General features: G+C 40.0%; 1 protein-coding gene and 1 long non-coding RNA gene across 2 annotated transcripts in view; one reads left to right on the top strand and one right to left on the bottom strand.

The window, feature by feature from the left end:
• LOC135324774 (solute carrier organic anion transporter family member 4C1-like) overlaps positions 1–1,479 on the bottom strand; it is a 33,208-nt gene extending 31,729 nt beyond the window's left edge. The window contains exon 1 of the mRNA XM_064501683.1: positions 1,182–1,479. Within this exon, the coding sequence (XP_064357753.1) occupies positions 1,182–1,398 (217 nt within the window). The 5' untranslated portion in view covers positions 1,399–1,479. The remainder of the gene's footprint in view (positions 1–1,181) is intronic.
• Positions 1,139–23,389, top strand: LOC135324775 (uncharacterized). The gene is made up of 3 exons (XR_010386030.1): positions 1,139–1,215; positions 3,469–3,535; positions 23,256–23,389. It is a non-coding gene; the product is annotated as an uncharacterized LOC135324775 (long non-coding RNA).
• The last annotated feature ends 473 nt before the right edge of the window (positions 23,390–23,862 follow it).

Genomic DNA, 23,862 nt, shown 5'->3' with positions numbered 1-23,862 from the left:
GGTGGCAGGCAGAAAGTCAGCCACCTATATCCCATGTCTTAGACATAGGCTACTTGCTATTCTAGTACAGAATCTTTTTCTGTATTTTCTCCCTCTCCACAGCAGTCCCATTCCTTCTTTATGTGGAACAAGGATGAGCTTTGAAGCCTTACCATCTTTCAGGAAGAACAGCTTTCTTTTCTAGCTAGCCCAACAACATTGAAAGGCTCTGAACATTAATCAACTAGCTATGTTTGAAGGATGAAGATCTAAGTAAGCTTTAAAACCTCAAGTTTGTACACTTAATACACTAATGCAACCCCTTCCTCCCTCCATCATTGTTTTCTAAACCTATGGCTAGCCAAGGCCCTAATGAATCTAGTTACAGGAGACAAAAATAGGAACAAGAATATCTGAAGCTGAACAGCAGAAATTAAGAGCAAACTAAGCTTACATCCCCCTCCCCAATTACTGCTTCAACTTACTGCTGAGCAGTAAGTGTTACTCAGTCACTCAGTAAGTGTTACTGAACTGAGCAGACAGTTTTGCAGTTAGTTAAGTATTAGAAGGATGGTTGCACTGGGATCCATAGAACAAACCCAACAAAAGGAGAGCTCTTTAGAGACCAACTTCATTACTTTAAGTGTCACCCAACCATGCCAAGGTACCTTTTAACTTGGAATGCAGATAAAAAGGCACATGTTAGGTTCTCTACAGTTTTGTCAATGAATTTATATCATATATGTTTTATCCTCTGGCTCATATGTTTGTGAGTGACTGAAGCAGCATAGACAAAGGTATGAAACACACAGCACTGATAGGACCATAAGTCCATATCAGAGCTCAAAAAGACATACCAGAGTTCAAAAAGGCACGAAGGAAGAAGAAAAGAAAATAACAAAGAAGGACTGCACAGAGACTAACGCCGTGTGAACAACTTCCTTATCTAGGGCGCCAGAGTTTTTGCCTCCCCCGGTGAAGTCGCTAGTTTCACCCTGCAGCACCACCACCTGCCAGCCCGCACGCCCCGCCCCTCCCGACCTGCCGCCGCTCAGCCCGGCTCCGCTCCGCTCCTCCCCTCCCCGGCCCTGCCCAGCCCGGCCCGCCTCCCCCCGCCCGCTCCCGGCCCCGAGAGGGGCAGCCTTCCCCCGGCAGTAGCCCCCGGCCGGGCAGGCCTGCGGCTCGGGGCGAGCGGGCCTTACCTTGGAAGATGGCCAGGAGGCTGTAGGCAGCCAGGTAGCCCTCGGGGTTGTTGCAGAGCTGCAGAGCCTTAGGGGCGCAGCGGCCCCACCCGCAGGGCCCCTCCTCGGGCCCCGGCGGCGGAGGCGCCGCGGCACCGGCGGCGCTCGCCCCGCGCTGGCGGCCGAGGTCGGGGCTGGGGGGCTCAAACACGGGGTTCTCGATGCCGCCACCCTTCATGGCGCGACGAGGCCGCTGCCCGGCACCGGCCAGAAGCAGCGCCGGGCGCAGCGCTTTAAATACCGCCCGGGCGGGCCGCCCCGACGGGGGCAGGTGGCAGCACCTCCCGCCTCCTCCTCCCCCCCCCCCCCCCCCGCCGAGGCGGGCGGTGCCCCGCGGCCGCCTCCTGCTGCCGGCCGAGCCCCGCGGCGGCTGCCCAAGGGAAGGGGTCCGCGGCGGTGCTCACAGCGCGGCGTTGGTCAGGGCCGTGGACAGCGTTGGGGAGCTCAGCCCCGAGTGCGGTTGGGGCGGGGTGGGGTTTGTTTCAAGTTCGCGTGTCGAGATCAAGTTCTTCTTTAAACTTCCAGTCTGTGACTTTGGGAAGCGGGTCGGTGGTGTAAGCGGGTCTGAAATGCAGAACAAGGCTCCGGGCAGGGCGGGGTGCGGAGGAGTCGCCTCTGCTTCCAGCATGATAGCTGATGGAGAGCTGCGGCGGCTGAAGGTCACCGCGCAGACGTGACCCACAGACACACAGCAGCAGCAGCAAAAAAGGCACAACAATTTTGTCTAACAAAACTTGCTTTGGAAAAAAGAACAAGTGCCTGAAAAAAGTCCATGTGGACGGGTTTTCCCTGAAACCAAACACCTCAAACTATTCTTTACAACTCTTGGAAAAAGTGAAATTGATGTTATTCCAGATAGCGGACTTCCCCACATTAGGCAAGTGAGTTGGCACAAGAGCCCCTTGGATGTGGAAACACATCTCTAACCAAAAAAACCCAGACATTCGCAAACGTCATCCCTAGCAAATATTATTCCTCTACTGCACCACAGAAAGTTTCCACCCTGGGGAGCTTCCAGGCGTTGAAAAAGTTACTCTGTTGCAGGCTCAGCCCTCAGAGTTTGTCAAGTGCACGAGGAAGTACCAAGTTTGTTTTCATACAGTTTGTTTTCATTTTACCAGTCTACACAGAAACAGCTGGGAAGTAGTTCAGGGATCAATTAATCATCACCACTAGTGTTAATCTTAGGGCAGTACAAATTTGTATAGGAGAGTGCTTCCCTTTCGAAAGTCCAAAACATTTCATACACAAGTGAAATAAAACTGAAACAGCAGATGTCAGTAACGACTTTGGTTAAGTTTTACGACGAAAGCCAGCGCATCCTTCTGAATTCCCAGCCGTGATCTCTTCGTCAGCATCGCAGCCCTTCAGCGTGAGGCAGAGATTTTGAAGTATTCACTGGCAGCACGGATTTCACGTGGAGCACTGCAGCCAAGAAAGTAGAAGAGAAAACCGATCACGACCCTAAGAGAAGACCAGAAACCTGCGAAAGGAGAAATCCGTGTATGTGTACACATATAAAGGGGCGCCAGGGAGACTCCACGGCCGCCGCCGCTGCTGCTTGGGGAAGGCGGGGCGGAACGTTGGGGCCGCGGGGTTCCATGGCCGTTGGCGCCGCCCCGCCCTGCCGCACCTGCCGCCGGCGCCCGCCTTCCCCCCGCAGCGCCCAGACAGCGCAACAGCGCCCTGCTCAGCGCCGCAAACCCTGACACGGGTCTGCTACTCAGTCTGCCAGCAGACATTAGCCTGCTAGTTCAGGCAGCAGGCTGGACCATTATTTCCTCAACGTGTAGCGAGCTGGTTGTCAATGCATATCCATGCCGATAGCCTCTTCAGAGGTCTAAGGATGTGCCTAAACCCGCTGGCACACGAATCTGTTGCAGCGGTAACATACTAGTAAGATCTCCTTTTGCCTGGTTGGGCTTTTTTTTTTTTTATTGTATCTTAATTAGAGGAAATAAAAAAATTAAGTAGAACGTCATTTGAAATAACATTCTGACCTTTGCTGGGGTGACTACATGCTAAAGCAGAAAGCAAAAAGAAATCACTAAATTACCAGATAGTTATAAAAAGTAGTTAAAAATAACAAATAACAAAATCCTCATTTGATCTGTCAGGTCGAAGTTATAGAAGTGTTATAAATGTTACAAAGTGTTATAAAATGGGACTAATCAGTTTAAGAAAGTTGGGCATCTTGTAATCTGGGTTGTCGCCCTCCCAGCTGATGGTTTTCATTTTATCATCGCAGGAAGGCAGCAGAAGGGAAGGGAAAAAGCAAAGTGAGTGGAGCTTGCTACAAAATATACTGTGTTCAGGTAAGTCAACACAATTTGTAAGAAATTTGGGAAGGGGTAGTATTGTGGTGTCCAGACTAGGCCTAGTCTGTGTGATCTGGAGAACTCAATAGGAATAAACTCTCCAGAAGGATTTAGGCTGTGCTAGCAGAGTGGGGGGGGGGGGGGGGGGGGGGGTGTCTTTAAAACAGATTTCCAGAGAAAGCCAGAGGGATAGGAAGATACAGAGAAGGAAATGAAAAAGGATGGATGTTTGCGCTGGTTATATTGTCTGAGTGATCCTGTTGTTCCTCAACAAGTAATTATAGAGAAATTCGGTAGATCTAAGCAATTTAAATAAACTGCTTTAATATGAGGCATTATTAAAACTACTGAAGAAGTTTAAATTCCTGACGTTCAAGGCTGGGTATACAACCCACCTGAAAATGGCAATGCACGACTGCTCTCTAGGGAGGTATCTAGAGTGTGGACCTAGAAGTGCTGGCATGGTGACAGACTGTAAGGTGCGTAACCTGTTGCACTAGAGGGAGGTCACTGCTGGAAGAGGCCCACTGCTGCAGTGGGTATATTGCCATTCCAGCTGATGGAGACTCACCAAAGCTGCACTACAAGGTGTTATCTGCAATACACTATGCTGCTTGGATCTTCAGCTTTCCGGAAATCACTTTTAAAGGAGAAAAGGTGCAGAAAGATTACTAGAAAAGTTTATTTTCCAATAGGAAATTAAAAGAAACAGGCTTGCTTAGTCTAGCAAAATGAAGGCTGAAAGGAATATAGTAGTTCTCTCTGAAATTATAAACTACCATAAGGAAAAGGAGGACCAAGGCAACAGAAAATTTTAGCACAAATGAACAAACTGATCATATTTAAATTTTTCCCAGAAGTCAGAAGGCTTTTAATCTTCAAAGGAGTGGAGTTTTGGAACAACTTTCTGATGGATCTAGTGAATTCTAGAACTCTTTAGATGGAGCTTGGTCAATTTACGAATAGAATAATGAGACTAGTATTATTCCTGTAGGAGGTCCTTTTCTGATCCAAAGTTTCTGTGAGATGCAAATGGAAAACTACTAACATGCTGGGAGAAAACTGATGGTTAACTTGGAAGAATATTGTAAAAATAATACTGGAATACCTTGCAGAGCTTCAAACAAGTATTTTAAAGAAAGAAGTTGCTAAATTTATGGAAGGATTATAATCTGTAAAATCTCCCTTCTTCCTTCAAGGTCTTGTATTTGATAATTTGTGATTTCTGCAGTCTCAGAAAGTCCTAGGAATTCTCCTGTTACAATGGTTGATCAAACATAAACACACCATATTATCGCTAGATATGATTTTTGGAATTGTTTTAGAAAATAGAGTGCATTTTAAAAAGTATGAGAGCTGGCATTCCCAGAATTGGGAAAATGGTTGTTTGTTACATCAGATAAGGCAAAAGATGCATATTTAAAAATTTATTCACTTTCAAAAAAAACCCAACTGAACAGAGAATTATTTTCAAGTATCTCAAAATCAGAAAGTATGTCAATAGTTGGTAGATAATGTAAAATGTCAGTAACAAGGGTGCAATTAAGAATAAGAACAGGTAGAGAAATTTAAAAAAAATAAAGCTATATTGTGTTAGCCTCTATTATGAAGAATTTGGGGGCTAAGGAGAGGAGGGGAAAACTTACCTGTCAAAAAAACTGCCAGGCTGAGTGACCATACACTGTAACATTCCCCTCTCACTTAAAAGCCAAGTGGTGCACAGACCTACTCTCACCTTGTATAAAGATTACCTCCCAGAAGCATGGCACTGTATTTTGTCAATTCAATATTCCCATTGCCTCTACCAGCTGTAAAATAAGATATGGACTAGATTACACTGAATTCTTACAAGACATTTTCCAGACAGCTTTTCAGTGTTTGCTGAGTGTCTGAGATGTCAAATTCTTCCACAACTTTATCTCTGGTACTTAGGCATTCTGAATAATTTTCTTCTCCCATGTGGATAATCTTATCTCTGCTATGGTAGCTCTCTCCACATCATTTTCAGTATTTAGTCTAGGTTGGAATTCGCTCAAAGCAAATTGTCAAAAACAGTGCTTCCTTTTTAAATGAAAAATTTTCCTTCGCTTCTGCTTTCCCTCCTATCCCCAGGCAGCAAAGAGAAACTTTGGCTCACCTAATACTTCTGATACAAGAATCAGACCATGACTTTATTTTTCTATTTTACAATATTTAAAAATCAGTTACCACCTCTTCCAAATATATTGTCCCTGTTTTGAAGGGGCATGTAGATTGGGTATGCTAGCATGCAGAGACTCATAATAGAGCAGAAATTAGCCTGCCTACGTGGCTTGCAGTACCAAGAATTTAATACATCGGTTATCCTTTCTCTTGACTGTCTCCTTTGTTTCATATTTTTAGTAAAGTCTTAATCCTGTTTAAGTCCCTGATTATGTGTTTGTTGTGGAAACAATGTCAAATCAGCATTTTGATTGTCTATGTACAGTTTTCTAATTATTTATGCAAAAACAATTCATTTTTTTTTCTTCTTGAATGCATTTATTCTTTTGAAAGTGAACAAAAATGTACAGCTGTGTACTCTTCTGCTGTGGGATCTGAACAAGCTCAAGGTATCTCTAAATTACACTGCATATCTCAGCAGCGTCATATGCTGCTGCCAACACAGCATTAACCTGCCAGAGCTGGCAGCTTGTTTGGAGTCTTACAGCTATATTCGTTAAGGTAATGCAGGCCTTAATCTGTCCTACATCTAATTCTGATTTCAATGTTGGCCCAAAGCATCATCATCAAACTGTTCCCTGTTTAGAATATATGGCAAAGGGGAACTTTTCCTGAATGGTTATTCTCAAGACTTTATTAGTAGAACCTCTCTTCTTGCTTCTGTGCCCTTTTAATCTCTGTGAAGAACAACAACATATCCTGTAACAATATACATTTAAGTACACACATCAACCTTTACAGGTATGTTTACACAGTTAGTGATTATAAAATAGTTTATGTTGTTGCCCTAAAAATGAATTCCTGTCTTTATTCCCATACCATGTTTAGTGAGAGCACTAGCAAAATTTGTTAGACTGCCTTATGAATGTGCCTCAGTGTGAAAACTCAGGGCATCTACTGTTTATCTTGAGGTTGTAATCTTTTAACCAGACCTTGCTTGTTTTCCATGAGCTTCTTCATGTTCTCTTTGACCTATAAACATATTCAGTGCAAATTTGACAAAATCCCTTGCCATAGTCATTGATTTTTCACATAATGAGTTCCACAAGCTGTTTTCTGGTCTTGGAATATAATGAGTAGGTAAACAGAGAATTATTTACTTCTTTTCAGAAACACTAGTTTCAGTGTTTCCTAGAACTGTGCAGTCTCTTCTGTTTTGTTTCTGCCTGCTTGCTAGTTTGAACAAAAACAAATGAAATTTGATCAGCCTCATGACCTCTAGTGGCAGGCAGTTAGTAATGATTTAGATGATTTATGCTGTAAAGTCACTGTAAGTTCTGCATATACAGAGCAGGAGCAGGTAAATCCACAAACTTCCTCTCTTAAAATAGTAGTCTTAGCTTGGTAGCAGCTGCTTTTGGTAGCATTGCTTTTTTAACAATGAATTTAATCCATCAATAAAGTTGATACTTCAGGTGAAAATGAACACTATCTCAGTGTTCAATGAGCTTCACTGGCATCATCCTCAGATCTGTATTACAGATAATATTTCAGCAGCAGAAAAACTTGTCTTTTTTAGGTGGTATGGTACAATTCTCTTGTGTTACAGTTTTAATTACCATAAATGTTGCCTCTTTACTAACAGAGAACATTGCTATGTATATGCCTCCCGAAAATAATTCTATCGAGTCTCTCTTCATTTCAGCTTAAAAAAGATCCCTAAAAGAAACATGTATAGAAAGATACTTTCTAGTATCCTACAGAAAACTGAAAAAAGTGTTCCAATCAATAAAGCTATATAGTTTGCATAGTTAAACTTTGCAAAGTTTAAACTAAGTCATATTATTCTTGGATTTGGGCAGTCCTATTGCAACACTTGAAGTCTTGTATCTTAAAAGTTGGCAGCAGAGATAACTGAATTTTCTCAAGAATCTCAAATCTTTTTCTGAGCAAATGAGGTTTCCAGTTTTAGAAAGTCAACTGTGTTTTGGGAGACAGATCAAAATAATAGGGCACCCTGTACAATTCAAGGTATCGAGATTATATGATAATTTCTGTAGCAGTTCTGTGAGATATAGCCATAGAGTACAAAAACAACACTCAGAATCAGCAAAATAGGTCTGTTTAGATAGCTGGTTATTAAAGGAAAATGAATTCAGATAAAATTACTAAGCCTGAATTTATTGCTATAATGTTTTTAAGTAAGTGTCTTAAAATACATTACTTCTGATTCCAACTAAAACTGCATTCACAGATCGAATGCTTCACTGAAGTGTCTTAGCTTTTTTGAGTAATTTTTACCATCAATTGTAATAAAGTGAAAATTACACAACTCCAACCACATTTTCATTGATGCCACTTAACTTGTCTGGGGTTTTTGAAGAGTTTTCCCAACTTCTAAATATATATAAAGCTTCTGTTTGTTTAAGTTGCTTAAGTCTGACTTCATTCACTATTATGCTCCTAGCCAAAAGGAATGTTACTATTACTGGTTCTTGTACAGCTTTTCTTATTAGTGTGCTTAGTCATGGTAATTATATGTGTGAAATATAAAAGCTGGAAAGCCTTAATATGTATATTACAGAATGGAGAAGTTGTATGTTAAAATTATGAGGTTGTTAAAATCACTGGAGTATCTCTATCAAAATAATAATCTGTTAACCAATTAGGCCTTAATTAGTTGTCATGTATTGATATACAAGGATCTACATCGTTTTGGCGATGATGGCCTTTTATATTTCTCTTAACCTAGAAAAACAGCAAAATAGTGACGTCAACTGTAAAAAGCTCCTGTAATTTTTTTTTTTTTAAAGAGAGAACATAAAAACAAACTTTTTTAAAACACTGGAATTTAAAATATTTCAGCTGATAATTAACCAAGTTTCCTGCTTCAACAGTCCTTGAACATCATGTTGATGAAGTAGATTTAATTTACAGGGTGTTTAAAACAGCTGTCAGGAAAAAAAAAATCCTTCATATGTTAGTGCTTACCAAAATGCTTAATTAAGGCACAACAGGAATTTTTTGCAAAGATTATTTTAATGATTAAGTGATTTGTTTGACTGGAAAGGAAATGCTGCTCTTAGCCAGCAGTTTATTTTTAAGGAGAAGTTATGAAGAAAATGATCATTTTAGAGGTCCAGAACACAATAATTTAAGGTACCTTTTAGTTAATATATAAAATCACCAAAATAGGAATCATTTGGGAGAAAGTTTCATGAGCAACCTTAATAATACATTTCAGATTTTGAACGTTTGACTCTGGGATTGTATCTAACAGTTTTTAACAAAGTTTCATTTATAGTTTAGCTTTTTCCTAGAACTTTGTTTGGATTTTTTAATGTAGTGGAAGAAAAGGATTTATATTTTGGGGCAGGTAAATCAAATAACATGGTCTTATCTATTTTACTGAAGATGACCCTTATAGGGAAACTAAAGCTCTGAGAAAACAGAAATAAGCCAAAATGATAGACTTTCACTAAATTGCATTCATGTTTTAACATCATACACTAAGCTATTAAAAATTTGAGTAGGTGATGTTAAAGAAACCTTGCAGAAAGAGCAAGCTGCATTCAGCATTAAGTTTGAAAAAGAACCCTGCATTATTATTATTATTTTGGTCTTCCAGAGTGGCAGAATTCACTAGAAAATTAAATCTCTTCCACAACCAAACCAGGGTGACAGAAGAGAAATAAGATGAAACAGGATCAAAAGCATTTTCAGCCATCAGTAAATCATTAAATGCAACAAGAGAGTATGGAGGGAGACATGTCACCATCAGCAACAGGTGGGCAGATTCTGACAGGTGTCAGTGCCAGGTTGAGCCAGGCACTTCATAGTGTTACCGAATTGTTGCATCCGAGTTACAGAATAGGTTGCTTGAATTCCAGTAATTTAAGATCAAAATCTTGTTGCATGCAAAAGGAACACCCTGTATATGCAAAGCCAAGCACTTTTGATTAGCCTAATTAAAGCCTTACTAATCTGATTAAAGAATCAGTCCAATTACAATGATATTAACATTTATAGTTTAAATTGTATATGTATAGTTAGAATAACACATGCACAAACTTCTAGCATCTACCCCTTTCTCTGGTGTTACGCTCACCTTTCCTCAGACCCTCCGGGTCCTAAGATCAATAACTTCAGTTTGGGGTGGAGGGGAAGAAGTACAGAATGCCATTATCATCTCAAGTCCTTTGCCAGGAGGCGTACGTTATTGATGTTGATGGTTTCTTCCTCTTCACTCTAGAATACACTAGCAGTTGTTTATTATGTTTCCTAACATGCTCCACACCTTGTTGTTTCTTCATTGGTCTGTAAATCCACTTTTACACCTGAATTTATTAGGAATGGTGTATTTTACATATGTTGGATACTTGTTCTTCATTCTCTTTGTCACCCTGAAAACTGGTTTTACTCAGCTCCCAAAGTTGCATTCCTCTGACAACCAGTAATTGCTCGCTGGTGAGTTGTTTATAGCCCTGAGGCCTCCAGAGTCATACCGTGTCTGCATTTTCAAGGACTCTGCTATCATCTTATGTCTTTACTCTTCCGCACTGCATTTTATTCTAGGGTCATAGGTAGTTCACTACAGAGAATAACTACTTGTCATTATTATGTATTAGCTACAAAATTACATATAAGAATAGGTGCCACACCACACAATTATATAAAGCTAAAGCAAAGTAAGTAAGAATAATCCCATGATTAGACAATTGCTCTTACAAGGTAAAACAATTCTCCAGGCAGGCCAAGAGAAGTCCCTACAAAGCCTGATAAGTCTTGAGGCCCATGCTGTTAGCTTAATACAAAGCCCAGAGCCAGTCACAAGCAATGGCAGCCATATGTACTGGCCTATAAGGCTGCTATATTCTTTCACCTTTGGAGTTTTCCATGTGATTAAAAATAATGAATACTATAAAGGGGAGGTTCAGGAAAACAAGACAACCTATGAACCTGTCTACTATTAGTCAATACCTCTCAACCAGTGGAAGTCAGGCTATGAGGGATGAGCTAGCAATCTGTTTCTGGTGTACTCAAATTCCTCCATTAAAAAAAAAATCTGCATTGCACAAGTGGAGACATCAGCACTAGCTTGCTGGGAAACCCTAAGGAGGCCAGAAGAAGCAGAAACCATGAAGGTTCAGTGTAGCAGGAGGTCTTAAAGGAGCCAAAGACACTGTAACAGACTCTAAGGGGTAACAGTTGTTTGACCAGATGGCCTAACTCTGGACCTAAGGTCAGGGAACAGCAAGGGCTGGCTGCTTCCTAAGGGACAGAGAGCCGAGGGCAATACCATGGCCTGCAGGGCAGGGGCCTCATCAGCCAGGGCTCATCCCACCAGCCCTGACCAAAGCGAGCAGGGCAGGCCAAGGGATTGCAGTCAGGTTTAACAAAGAGTCCAGATGACCGAGTGATAAGGCAGATCCAAGGTCAAGCTGGGAAAACAGTCCATGGCTGATCAACGGAGTCCACAGCCAGGCACAGACATCAGTGTGGCTGAGCTAGAGACTAGTACTGCTACAGCCTAGCTGAGGGAGAGCGGGAAGGCGCAGTGCTGAGCTTAAATGGAGTCTCTGAGCCCATTGGCAGGGGTGTGGATGAAAGGCTCAGGTAAGGCTGGTCAGGGCCATTAAGGCCTGTTAACGCCCTCCAGGCCCTGACACCTAAGATATCTTAGGGTGCCTCATCAAAAGAAATGACAAGCCCTTAGGAGTAACTCTGAGTGTCTTAAAACTCTGAGAACATTCCTAGTATTTTCTGTTTGGCCTTGGAAACACACGATGGGCAGACTTTTGTAATGTGGCTGAGTGAGCAACACAAGAAAAAGAGTAGCGGATGACAGAAGCCGTTACTGATGACAAGAAAGTGAGCAGTAGCCTAGGCTTAGCAATGGAGAGGATACATCGGTGTTAGGCTCATATGCATGATGGACAGATTCATGGTTGATCTTGTCAGGGAGTTGCAGTGTTTGCTCCTCCACAAGTAAATGTGAGCCAGGAGCTGCAGGTGAGAGCAAGATGGCAGGGCAGGGCCTCCCCTGGCGCAGCCCTCGGTGTCGCAGCGAGGAGAGCAGGGAGCAGTGACTGCTGCCAGGGACGGCCGCCAGGCCTAGAGCTTGCGGTGGCTCCCAGGGAAGCAGGGGCAGCCCCTGATGAGGCTTCTCATAGCTCCCACTCACGTGGCTCCTTCCCACAGCGGCACTGTGCCAGGGCCGGCCTGGAGCACCGGCAGCCAAACCCCCAGGAGAGGGGGTGGGGGAAAGAGATTGCAGAGCTTGTTGATACAGTCATGGCCCTGACAGATCTGATTAGGAAATAACTCATACTGTGAATATTTTCTCAAATTGTCTTGGAGTACAGTGCGTTAAATAGCACCAGATGTTCCTCTCTCCCACCTTTTATTTATTTAGTTACTATTATGTGCTTTTCTTGTTTCATTTCACACAATTGCATAGATGGAGAAGGCCGTTAGTTAGTTAGTTGCAAGGGTGGGGGAACAATTTTTTTAGTATCCATTTCTATGTCCTATTATTCTTACCACAAATTATAAGCTATTAACTATCTTAGCTGAACCTTAGATGGTCCTTCAGTTGTTCCAAGTGTGTAACTCACACCCATGCAGATGCAGTAGTTTTAAGTAGTTGTCAAAATTCACTCTGACTTTAAGAACGTTTCCGATTACTAGGCTTTAACTAAGGAGAAGGTGACAAACTGATTCCGCTTGGAGTATGTTCTCTTTGGAGGAGTGCCAGTCATCTGAGGGAAAGTTTGAGAAGGAATTAAACAGAATGGAAAGGATTCTAAATAAACAAAGATTGACATGTAACCCAAGAAATAGATGTCACAACTTCATTAGAAAGGGAAAGAAAAAGCTGAGCTTGTTTAAATATAACAGCTTAAACTGCTTTACAAAGACAACACATCACAAGGGGAGTTTGCTGGCAAATCTTGTGCCATCTAAACTTGTCCTTGCTACAATCCCATTAATTTTGCAATTAATATTAACTGGCACAATTACAAAAAGTTATGCTAACACGTGCCCCAGCCGACATTTGGAACCAGTACGACACCAGCCATTTTTCACTGAACAGTTGTCTAACTTTTCACAAGCAAAGAATTTTAAATCAAATTCTGATGAAATAGATCTGTTCTCTTGGGGAACTATGCATATAGTTTAATGCACCAATTTCTGGGAGAAGCATTCAAAAGAACAGGAAAACCAGAGTATAGTATAACTATGCCTTTGGAATACAGATTGAAATGAGTCAATACCAAAAAAGAACTTAAAATGGGCCAGAAGAAAGGGAAAAGGAATTTTCAGGAAGGTTTTAGGGTAGAATTGCAAATGCTGATTCTCAAATATGCCAAAAGCAGGTATCTATCTCACTGGCTGGACTTCTTTCAAAAGCCTTATGTAAGAATGTAATCACAATGAAATTCTGAGACTATTGAGGCTTTAGGCTATCCTGTCATTTACATCACTGAGCAAGTATTTTTCTTCTTTCACTGTACCCATTTCAAGTACTTCATCCACTCTAATAATCTCCTTGGCTTTAATGGGACCACTTGTGTGGGCAGGAACACCACATGTATTCGCCATCAAGAATGTACAAACTCTTGATGATTTTGCAATATTCTTCCATAAATGTAGGTGAACCTGTTTAGGAAATACACTTTTCACAGGACACAAAGGGAAAGCATCTATTGATATTTATAAAATACCTGTGTGGTGATGTGACTGAGGAATTAATTCACTATGTGAAAACAAGAAAGCAAGATAGTATTAACTGTTCCATAATGCCAGTTTTTTCTCTCTCTAAATAGATAACAGCTGGAGAATGTTCTAAGTTCCTGTTTTCAGTAGTACAGCTGTCTGGGTATTTGAGACACGAGAGCTACTACAAAAATGGCACTCAAATAAAACAAAAGAACTAAAGAAACCCAATGACTGTGAGAGAGGAGGGACCCCATGATGTCTCAAGTGTACAAACGTTAACCAGAATTTCACCTTACCTTCCCAATACTTAGAAGCTCAGGGCAAGAACTCAAATCATGCAGGAAAAAAAGCTCTTGGAGGGTTTATAATCCTCTCCACTTTCTGTGTGCTGACATCAACCCAGATTTTGAGAGAATTGTTTTATTTCTGTATTATTTGTTTATACTCACAAACATTGGTACATTAGATACCTGACTTGCTGCTACTGCTTTGGTTTCCATCTGTTTGCAAGCCAGTACTTGATTAGCTGCTTTAGTTGACTTAGACCACAGGATTTTTATTATTAATATATATAGGAAAATGTTTATTTCATTTGTAAAACAAATGCTTTATAATCCGTGTTTCTCTTTTTCCTACCTTGTTTATTTAAAATATTTCTGTTTTAAGAACAAAATTAAAAATACAAGCTTATCTAATGAAAAGTTCTTACAAAAAGGAGAAAGGAGTTCTATGTATAAAATATCTTTCGGCTATCTATTATTTAAGTTTAGTTTCTAGCTTTTTAAGGCCTAAGAATGCCCTATGGGTAAAGGTGAATAATGAACTCAGTTATAGCAGTTGCCATTGGCCTGTGATTTCAGCATAAATTGAAAGCAAAGGCATAAGGTTTAGTCCATGCTATGACAGTAGGACTTAGATCAGTATCTGTAGTCCAGTTAACTGCGAAGCAATTGCCTATAAACTAGCAATGGTGTGGTAAGAGCTTGCGCATGCCCCAGAAATTTTAGTGATGTGATGAACAGGAGAAACCGGCCTTCTCAGTGGAAGACAACCTCACCACAACTTCATAAAACTTGCAGCTACAAGAAGGGGTGGCGTACAAGGAGAGGTTGTTCATCTGCTGTATTGTCGCATTTGCTACAGTAGTGACAGGGCGGTCTTGGAGGTTTATTTCTGAGGCACAGGCCGAAGAGCAGTCTGAGCATGCTGTTGTATCAAGCGTATGTGGGAGGACCAGGAGTTTGGTTGTTTGCTCATTGATCAGTAGCGAATTTGGTACTGGAACTGTTAAAACATGTCTAGAAATTGCTCTTAAAGGTAATAGAACATACCATTAGTCCAATGCAAAGAAAAGGAGTGTATAATGCTAAGGATGTGAGCAAATTTATATATCTGTAATGATACAACTGAGAAGAGAATTGCATATTGTATTATCATCAACATAGCAACTGAATTTTATTTGGACATAAAGAGATTAAATTTATTCTTTTTCAGCTTTAATGTTTACCTCTATAAAATGAGGAAATATTGTTGAGAAATGGGTAAAGTGCCAAAATGCAGAAGATTTAAAGTGGTCATCTGTACAATGACCAAATATTCAAGGCATCAGTCTCAGGGTCTGATGGACACTGATTTTCTTTATTGCAGTAATGCCTTTGTAACAATGTTTCACAGTTGGATGCCTACATAAAAATCAATCTTATCTTATATTTTGCTTCATAATGGCATCTTTCCTTATTACCAAAGCTTTTTTTTTTAATATATATGTGTTTCAACTGATTGTAAAAGTGTCACTTTTAAGATATTATTTCTGGAATTATGTCACACCATAGAATCAATAGTGTGACTGAAACCTCTGAAGTGACAGAATACCCACAGAATTCCAATAGTCAGAGTGTTCAACGTACAATAGCAGGTGCTTAGTCCTCAAACGCCTTTGGGAGACGGTGATTAAACATAAAGGAACTCATTAGCAAGACAGAAATTTCTCTTCCAGCCTTCTAGCATTGTCTCCTTCTGGCGGTATTTTGTTGTTAGGGCTAGCTGTACCTTTATGACAGAACTCATGCAGGAGCAGAATAAAAGTGTCCAATCCCGTTGACAGCTCCAGAACAGGATAATTTTTTGATCTGCTATTGGAAACACAGAGGAGAATCTATGAAACTCTGTGTGACCTCTGCTGCAATTTATTTTAAAGTCATTTATACACACTAAAGTAGCCCATTTGTTCACCCTGGCATGGGCTATTACCAGAAATAATCCATTGCAGGGACTGTACGAGCACTTCATGAATGTTTCAAAAGCCATGTTTGTGCAGGCAGGCCTGGAAAAGGAGAGATTGATTCTGTAGCTGTCACTGCGTGCCCTTCTAAGAAAAGCTTAGGCTAGTAAGAAATCAGCCAAGGACAGTAGGGGAGGTAGGCTGTCAGAGACATTCCTTACATCTCTTCCATTTCTCAGTTTCTAGCTTCTCCCACCTCCCATTTCTTCTTCCAGAGTTTGGCAGAATCTTTCTCCTAATCTCTGACACCACAATAAATATATAGAGCTTTGTATGTTAACTGAGCCAGTTTCCAGACAACGGAAGAGAAGAATTAGTTAGCAAACTGCTTGCGGTGGGAAAACAATCAGGGCCCCTGACCAATGCGAAGCCCTCAAAAGGCAGGCTCACCGCTGCTGTTTCTGCCAGTGCAGCAGCTGAGGTATCAGAGATGGCACTGATTCCTCTCCTCAGCAGCAGACCTGCCACCATGTCTGCTGCCCTCTTAGTGGCAAAGAGGTTTGACCCTTCAAGGTTTTCCATCTTAACTCTGCCAGTTTTCTGCCTCTGTACACTTTGGCTTTTTGCTGCAGAAAAGTTTTGAGCTGGATCTTGTTAACACTTGCTAACACTAACAGAAACATTGATTTACTGTTTTTATTGGAGTGTCTTTATAAGCTTGTACAAGCTATAAAGTTAGTAACACATTGTAGAAAACATATATGCTTTTTTACTCAAATAAAAATGATTTCTTTTACTAACACTAAAAAACAGTCGTTGCCCATGCTGCAAAACCTTCAATGGTTTTCTCGTTTTTTTTTTTTTTTTTTTTTTTTTAATGGACAGTGCATGCTAGCATCTTTCCCAAACGATGAATAGTGCTGCCCTTAACTTCATTTCTTCCTTTACGTTGGATTTGACTCAGTTAAATTTTTTAGCCACAAGGAAGTCATTTTCTCCTATTTCAACATTCCGTGCCTGTTCTCAGAAACCTCTTTGGGTTTCAGTTGGCTTCAAACTAGAGGTAAGGCTGGGTAGAATTGTTCCAGCTTAGCCAGTGCAATTTCACAAGATCCTACTTGGATAGCAGCCAGAAGTGGAGAAAGTAAATACCAAAATTTCCATACCGCTGCTTGGAAGACTGTTTTGGAAATAAGTTATTAGATTGGTATCCAGTTAAAATAATTACCCGAAGATTTAAAAGCACTCAACCGTAGTAAAGCTAGAGTGAATGGAGTATCTCAATGGCACTATCTTTATTTGTATCAGGTGACACTCTGGCATATGGTGTTGTCAAGACAGGCAATAAGCTGGCTCAAATTCAATGTGGAGGCAATATAATATAGATGTATAATTTATGTATTTAATGTATTACTTTAGAATGTATTTATTTGTGTTTTATATGTTTATTAATAGACTGGGCACTAGTCACTTGTTATTGAATTTAACTTCCCAGTATTTTGACTGGGTTCAGACAATGCAGGCAGACTTTATTGTCATTACCGAGAATTTGGCATTGGCAGCAGAAAGAGAAGGTTCTAAAAAACACATGCGAAAGTTTGAGCTTGACTAAGTTTCTGAAATAATGTCCTCTGGGATCGTAAAGCACAGCGTTTAGAGTCCATATGCGTGTTTCCTCGTGTGTTTTGGGCATTATTTTTACCTAATAGACTCTAAGAGAAACACCACCTCTGGGGAAGGTCTCCATCCCCGTCAGAAGTTCCCAGGACAGGTATTATACGGAGACTAACAGTAATTTTCTCCTCAGTCTCTAGGCAATTTATTTATTAAAACACATGCACTTTTGCCTCTGCCTCCACAGGAAGCTTCTAGAAAGTTTTCGTTGGGAGTTTGATGTAAACCGTACAGTTGTAACAATACATATTGTATTTGTGATCGTCACCGTTTCAATTAACAGGAGATATATTGCCACTATTGTGGTATATTTTGCCATTGTACAGAAAAAGTGATTAATCAGCTGGCAGGTTCTACTAAGAGTGGTTTTAAAATCCACAGAAAAGGAACTGTGCTACACGTAATAATGCTATAATTATAAGTAAACAAAAGGGCACGGGAACTCTGTTTGACCCCAGATTAGTTTAATAAAACAAAATGTAGCAGCTTAAAAAAAAAAAAAAAAAAAAACATTTCCTCTGCTATTACTTTCAAAGCTTCCTTTCAGGGTCGATTTTGTAACGACTTACGCTGTGGAAACCAGCAGCGGTGCAGTGGCATGGATGGCTGCAGCCGCAGTGGGAAGGACGCTCTGCGGTGGCCCCTCAGCAGAGAGGCGGCTCCCCCCGCACCCGCCGCTGACCTGCCCCCTCCTGTCCCCCTCCCGCAGCATTCGGCCCTGGCGGCAGGGCGCCAGCCCCGGGCATCGGGCACCACCACGGGGACGGTGGTCGCCTGCAGGTCGGGTCGGTGTCGGGATCAGGCTTGGGGCTGTGGTGGGGTTGGAGCCAGCACGGTGCAGGGACCGACTGCCCCAGGCTGGGCTGAAATGGGGGCCTGGGGCTGGGCAGGGGGGCAGGCCGGGGGTGGGCAGGGCCATAAGGGCTGGGGGTGCCCACAGGGCCCAGACACCCAGTATAAGGTATAATAATACATATAGCTCTTTACAAGGACTGATAAAAGCCACTAATGATTACTTAAAGCATTGTAAAGAACATGATTAAAGCAGGAGAACAGTCTGATTGCCGTGCCTGCTCTATCTTTGGTGTTTGGCTTAAGATCTTTAACTAGAACCACTTATGGTCAAATTACTGAGATGTGGAACCACCATCACCTCTGCATAGATCACTTAACTGAACTGGAGATCAATTCAGTTTTGGAAGTGTACCTCTCTCTTTTCTATTTCCCATCATTTGTAATTGCGTGAGAGTCAGAATCTTAAAACAGCAGCAAGAGCAGATGGCTATTTCAGATGGCCTAGCAACCAGAGAAACCTCGCTTTCCTATGTTGGCATTTGTATGGATGGAAATTCCTGAGTAAAATGGAGTTCCTATTTACAATTAGGATTTCTATCCTCAGTGATTTCAGTGGCAATTGAGGAAAAAGTTGAAAACAGAGAAACTAAAGTAAATAGTAAATGTTATAAAAGTTTCCCACATTTCACAATCTGAAGTCTTCCACCCAGCTGTTAGTTTTTCTTGAGTCTTCTAACAAGAAAAGTATAAGGTAGTAATGTTGTGTTAAGCAATGATTCATCGAGGCAGTTTTTTTGACATCATGGACTGCTGCTTTTTGTTGCAAGCAGGATTAGAACTGACGCAATTTAGTGTACAGTAAGACAAGTTAATTTTCATAATTGAAAAAGGAAAAAGGAAATCTTAAGAGATGTAGTGCCAGATGGGTTGTACTTAAAACTATTTCAGCCCAGGACTGAGAAACAACATTGCATTCCTGCATTTCATTTTGTCTCTCTAACACCTCCTCCTGTGCATGTTACCAGCAGTTTTACATAATGTAACAAAGGCAAATACTCCATCTTTCCTCTACAGTCCTCGCTCCTTCTCTCATTCCAAGTCACAAGTCACACTATCATTTTCACTGTCCCTCATAGCTGTGGGGAAAGGGTTGTTAATTCACCTGTTAATTCACCTGTTATCCTTTCACATCTTCATGGCTCCATTGACTGCAAGCCATATGAAATGTTGTCGCTGAGATCATTTTTGACCTGTCAGACTGTTACCATTGTTGGAATAATTTACTTGAGTTTTCTTCTCTTCCCCACCAAACTGGAGTTCTGTTTTTGTCTTTTCCTCCTGTATTTATTTGGTCTCATCTGTAGTATTGCTCAGTCTGTTTTCTTTGAGTTCCTGTATTTCAACCAATGTATAAATTTTATTAAGAATATATGGCACTATTCTCCTAGAAAAAAAGGGATTGCTCAGTATATCCTCAAATTTTCTGCATGTTGATTAAAAAAAATACAAAATCAGTTTTAAAACTGAAGCACATGTAGGAAAGTATTTGGTACACCTACTATTTGTATATATTTCTAAACCAAGATCTTAGTGTTTAGGACTCCACATATAAAAGAATATTCTTGCTTCAGCTGTTTTCAACAGCAACCTTGGCTTTTATGACAATCAACTGAATCAGCCCGAAACTCCTCCTTAATATGGTCCTTAACATGCTATTGATTAGGGTAAACACAGGATAGCTTTTATGTATGTAGTGATATATAGGAAAAAAAAATCTGACAAATATTTTTTGTTTTGTTTTTTGATTCCAAGTAATTCAATCATTAGGCATACATGACTACATTAATGATGATGTCACATGTCTTTGCTGTTCCTCTGGGAACCAAGCCACTAGGAAACAAAAAGAGCATAAATATGTTTTCTAACTTGTGTAAGTTTCTAGGACAGATAAATTGGATGTATTGCTTCTAACTTAAGAAAATTAGGATGTGAGTACATTTCGTAATCAGTACGTGAAGATTGTAAGACAGTCTCCATACATTTTTCTCAGTCCCAAAATAAAAAATGGAACAAGTGCATAAAGAACATAGGTAACATGCTAAAGACAGAAGGCTGGAATAGTCTGGTCTAAGAGAGAAAGAGAATTCTGCCTGTGTTTCCATACCAATTGTTTGATGAAGAAAGGAATGACAACTGATAGCATGGCTTTCATAATTTAAGAACTGCAGTAAAAAGTACAGAATCTGATTTTATATTTATATATTTTATATCCATATAAATACATACATATATATACATATACATACTCAGATTAATTCTGCTCTTCCTTTCACATTAGTTCATGCAAATAGAAAGCTCAAATAGTTTGTGATTTTTGAAGTGGGAAGAGAAGAGCGTCCCACAGATACCACTGACTTCTTGTTTGCTATCTGATAGCCTGAACCACAGCCAGGGTCACTTCTTAATACTAATACGAACATTTTTCCCAGTCAAGAGAATTGAAAAGCTGGAGTAATTTCTTGATGCTGTTTAAAGAGAGATACATTTGTTGAGAACTAGAATATCCTCAAGACATATTTTCCAAGTAAATAGAAGCAGATCACATTAGATTTCTGGAACTGATTTTAGCAGTTAATCCTTCCTCGTTGCTTAACCTGTGATAAACTTAACTTCTAAACCTGGACTTTTGTGAATACAAATATTTAGGCAAAACTTCTTTCCAGATTCACTGAGGAAAAGAAAACCCCCATGGAAATTTGCATTTTAGGCCAAAATGTATGACCATTCTAGCAAAAATGGATATTTAGTACAACAAAAATAGTTTAATTGCAGCTTCAGATTTCTATTGGGAGGGTTTCAACAGAAAAGTTTAGCTAGTCCTCAATTCATTACAGACTTTAATGGGAAATTGTTTCTCTTTGGAATTGTTTATTTTTCCTTTTGATATTATGAATGTGGAGTCTGTTTGTATGCCTCAAAATAGAAAAATTAGGTAAAAAGGTAATGTAAATGGTAAATGTTTTTAATTTAACTCACTGGGGTTTTTTTGCCTTTCTGTAGTCAAATGATACATTATATTGCATATTCTGTGTTGATTTTATGTTCCATTATTATTTATTTTATATTATGGACTACAGTACATGTGAGTTAATAATACGTACAAAGGCCCTGTCTTTGCATTTGATAATAACCACGTTCTTTTTCAGCTAGCAAGAAAATTTGTTTCAGGCAATCTGCTAGCTTCAAGTTGCCCGATCTTTTCATGCAAAGTCCTGTGTGGGCAGAGAGAGCCATGAAAGGATTTTACCTGCTGTGTAAGCATTCGAATATAGACAATGTTTGCAAAGTTAGAATGATAGAAAGGAATGTGGTTGTAAAATTTCTGGGAATATTTCCTACTGAAATACTATCACAGATCATCATTCCCAGGAGAGTGAAGTGACTTACTCTATAAAGTCTCAGTGTTTGCAGTAAGAGAACAAATGTCAGCCTCTCTTCTGCGAAGGGTATCTTTTGTCTCACAGGAGACAATGCTACTGTTTTGGAACATTTCCTGAATTATGAGAGTGAGCCACTGCATTATTCTACTATTTTTTATTTTGTTTGGCGGGGTTCTTTAATATAATGCCTTTAGACGTGTGTAATTTAAAATAATGCTTAAATTTTTAGTCTCTCACTCTTAGGAGATTTCACTAATTATCCAAAATCTTCTACCACATTCTCAGGATGTCCTAAGATGATTTTTCTTCCTGGAGGAAATTCGCTATTTTAAATTTTATTTTTCCTATATAGGGCCTAATCATCAGCTCTGCTAAAACAGGATTGATGCGAGCCATGTCCATCAATTTCCTTTGGTAAAATTTAAAGGTTCATCCCACACCTGTAAGCCAGAAGAATTTTAGCAGAGGTTAGATTTCTTACATTTCCTCTGAGATAATTCCTTCTAGATGAAGACTGTATGGAGAAGTTATATTACATTCTCATATTGGAGCATAAATTAATGCTACCTACAAAATCCATGGTATGTGGTACATAATTCTATCAACTGTGAAGTTATCATGCTTGGATATTGTGATAACTTATTTGTTCCTAGTCTGTGGTACTGAATCTCTTATCATTGTCTTTTTCTTTAAAAAAAAGTGGGAAAAATTGTAGAAGAAAAATATCGCTATGTGACAGAATAAGCTCTGAAACCACTGATCATTTCTAAGGTCATGAACTGTTATGGCAGTACTTCAATGAGGTATGCTCTCTCTTAACTGTTATCTGTGCTTCCTCAGACAATATATGCATTTATTTTCATTTAAAAATATCAATGGGCTGCAAAAGTAAACAGCCTTTCATGTAGGCAGTTCCATTTTCTAATTACTTTTCTGGTCAGAGTTCCCTCTTTTTATCCTGTGGTAGGTGAGAACAAAGGGATTCAAATTTTAACTGTTGTTGTTTACAACAAATCATTGCACATTGTGCATATCATGACAATGCTCCAGCAATCATTGAATATGACGTGAAACATTTCTTTATAGAAGCGTGTTTTTCCCTGGTCCGTCTTTGAAAGATCTAGCACCAAACATACATTATATGTTGATTACAGAGAGAAAGATGGGAATATGCTGAAAAGTTTTTGTGTGATGATTCATACTGCTAGGATAAATAGATGTTTCTACAGGCTCTCTGCAATCCTCTACCTAGCAATAATGTTTATATATAGAAATGAAATTCTACTTATTCAGCTTCTGATTGAATATTTCAGAAGTGGACAAAAATTAGCTACAAAATAAATAAAACTTTCAGCTCTTCCTAGATGCGTCTTAGAAATATAAAAACAAGTGAAGAAAAGTTTAGAGGTGTGTTTTGTTATAATTTTCATTATTTTCTAAAACAGGTATCAAAGAAATAATGTTCCATTTCCATCAGCTTTTACACCAAAGTAGCCTATATGACATGTTTATACTATTTCTTTATGCAACTAAAAGTATAGAACACCTGTATGTTTATACTCACGCATAAATGTATATATATAGGTACACAGTCAGAAACAGGAATGATTTGTTAGGCTTATGGACACCGAGCCAATTCCAGCTGACTTCACTGTAAGTTCTGTGTAATATGAAAGAAATGTCTTATTTATTTACATGCTGCTGCAAGGTATTTCCTTCTTAGGAATATTTCAACATACCCAACCACCTTTGTAGTCTGTGCCACACTGACAGAACAATGAGTGAGGAGACTAGCTGGGAAAGGAAGCAGCGCACCCAAAATATCCACCATCCACCAGTGAAGCCTGGCTTCTTTCCACCCACAATGCAATTAGAAGAGATGGGCAAGAGAGATGCTGAGACAGACAGATAACAACGAGCCCCTCACACGAAGACAAAGCAGTACAAATTCATCCCACCTGACTAAACAACAGCGGCACAGTTTAACTTAATCCAAGTTTTTGAATGGAAAGCCAAATTCAAGAACAGTCTCTGTAACTAAGGCTGACTGTGTCGCATGCTTATATTGAAAAAACAACCCCGCCCTATAAAATACAGCTGAAAGTGATTATAGACTACTGACTCACGGCGTGTGAGGTGGGTGTTGAATTTTGTAACCCTGAATCCTGTCATAGCAAATATGAGGAAATAATGAAACTGATCTCTTGCAAGCATTGTGTTTGTACCCAAGAAAACTCCTGCATCATCTATCCCTTTTACAGTACAATAGCCACTTCACAGGGAACAAGTTCAAAGATCTTCAGAATAAGTAAAGCAAAAGCTTCCTGCAG

The sequence above is a fragment of the Dromaius novaehollandiae genome, chromosome Z (genome assembly GCF_036370855.1).
Source record: "Dromaius novaehollandiae isolate bDroNov1 chromosome Z, bDroNov1.hap1, whole genome shotgun sequence".
In the NCBI taxonomy this organism is placed as follows: domain Eukaryota; kingdom Metazoa; phylum Chordata; class Aves; order Casuariiformes; family Dromaiidae; genus Dromaius; species Dromaius novaehollandiae.
The sequence above is the reverse complement of the archived record's forward strand: the minus strand, read 5'-3'. Positions and strand labels throughout refer to the sequence as shown.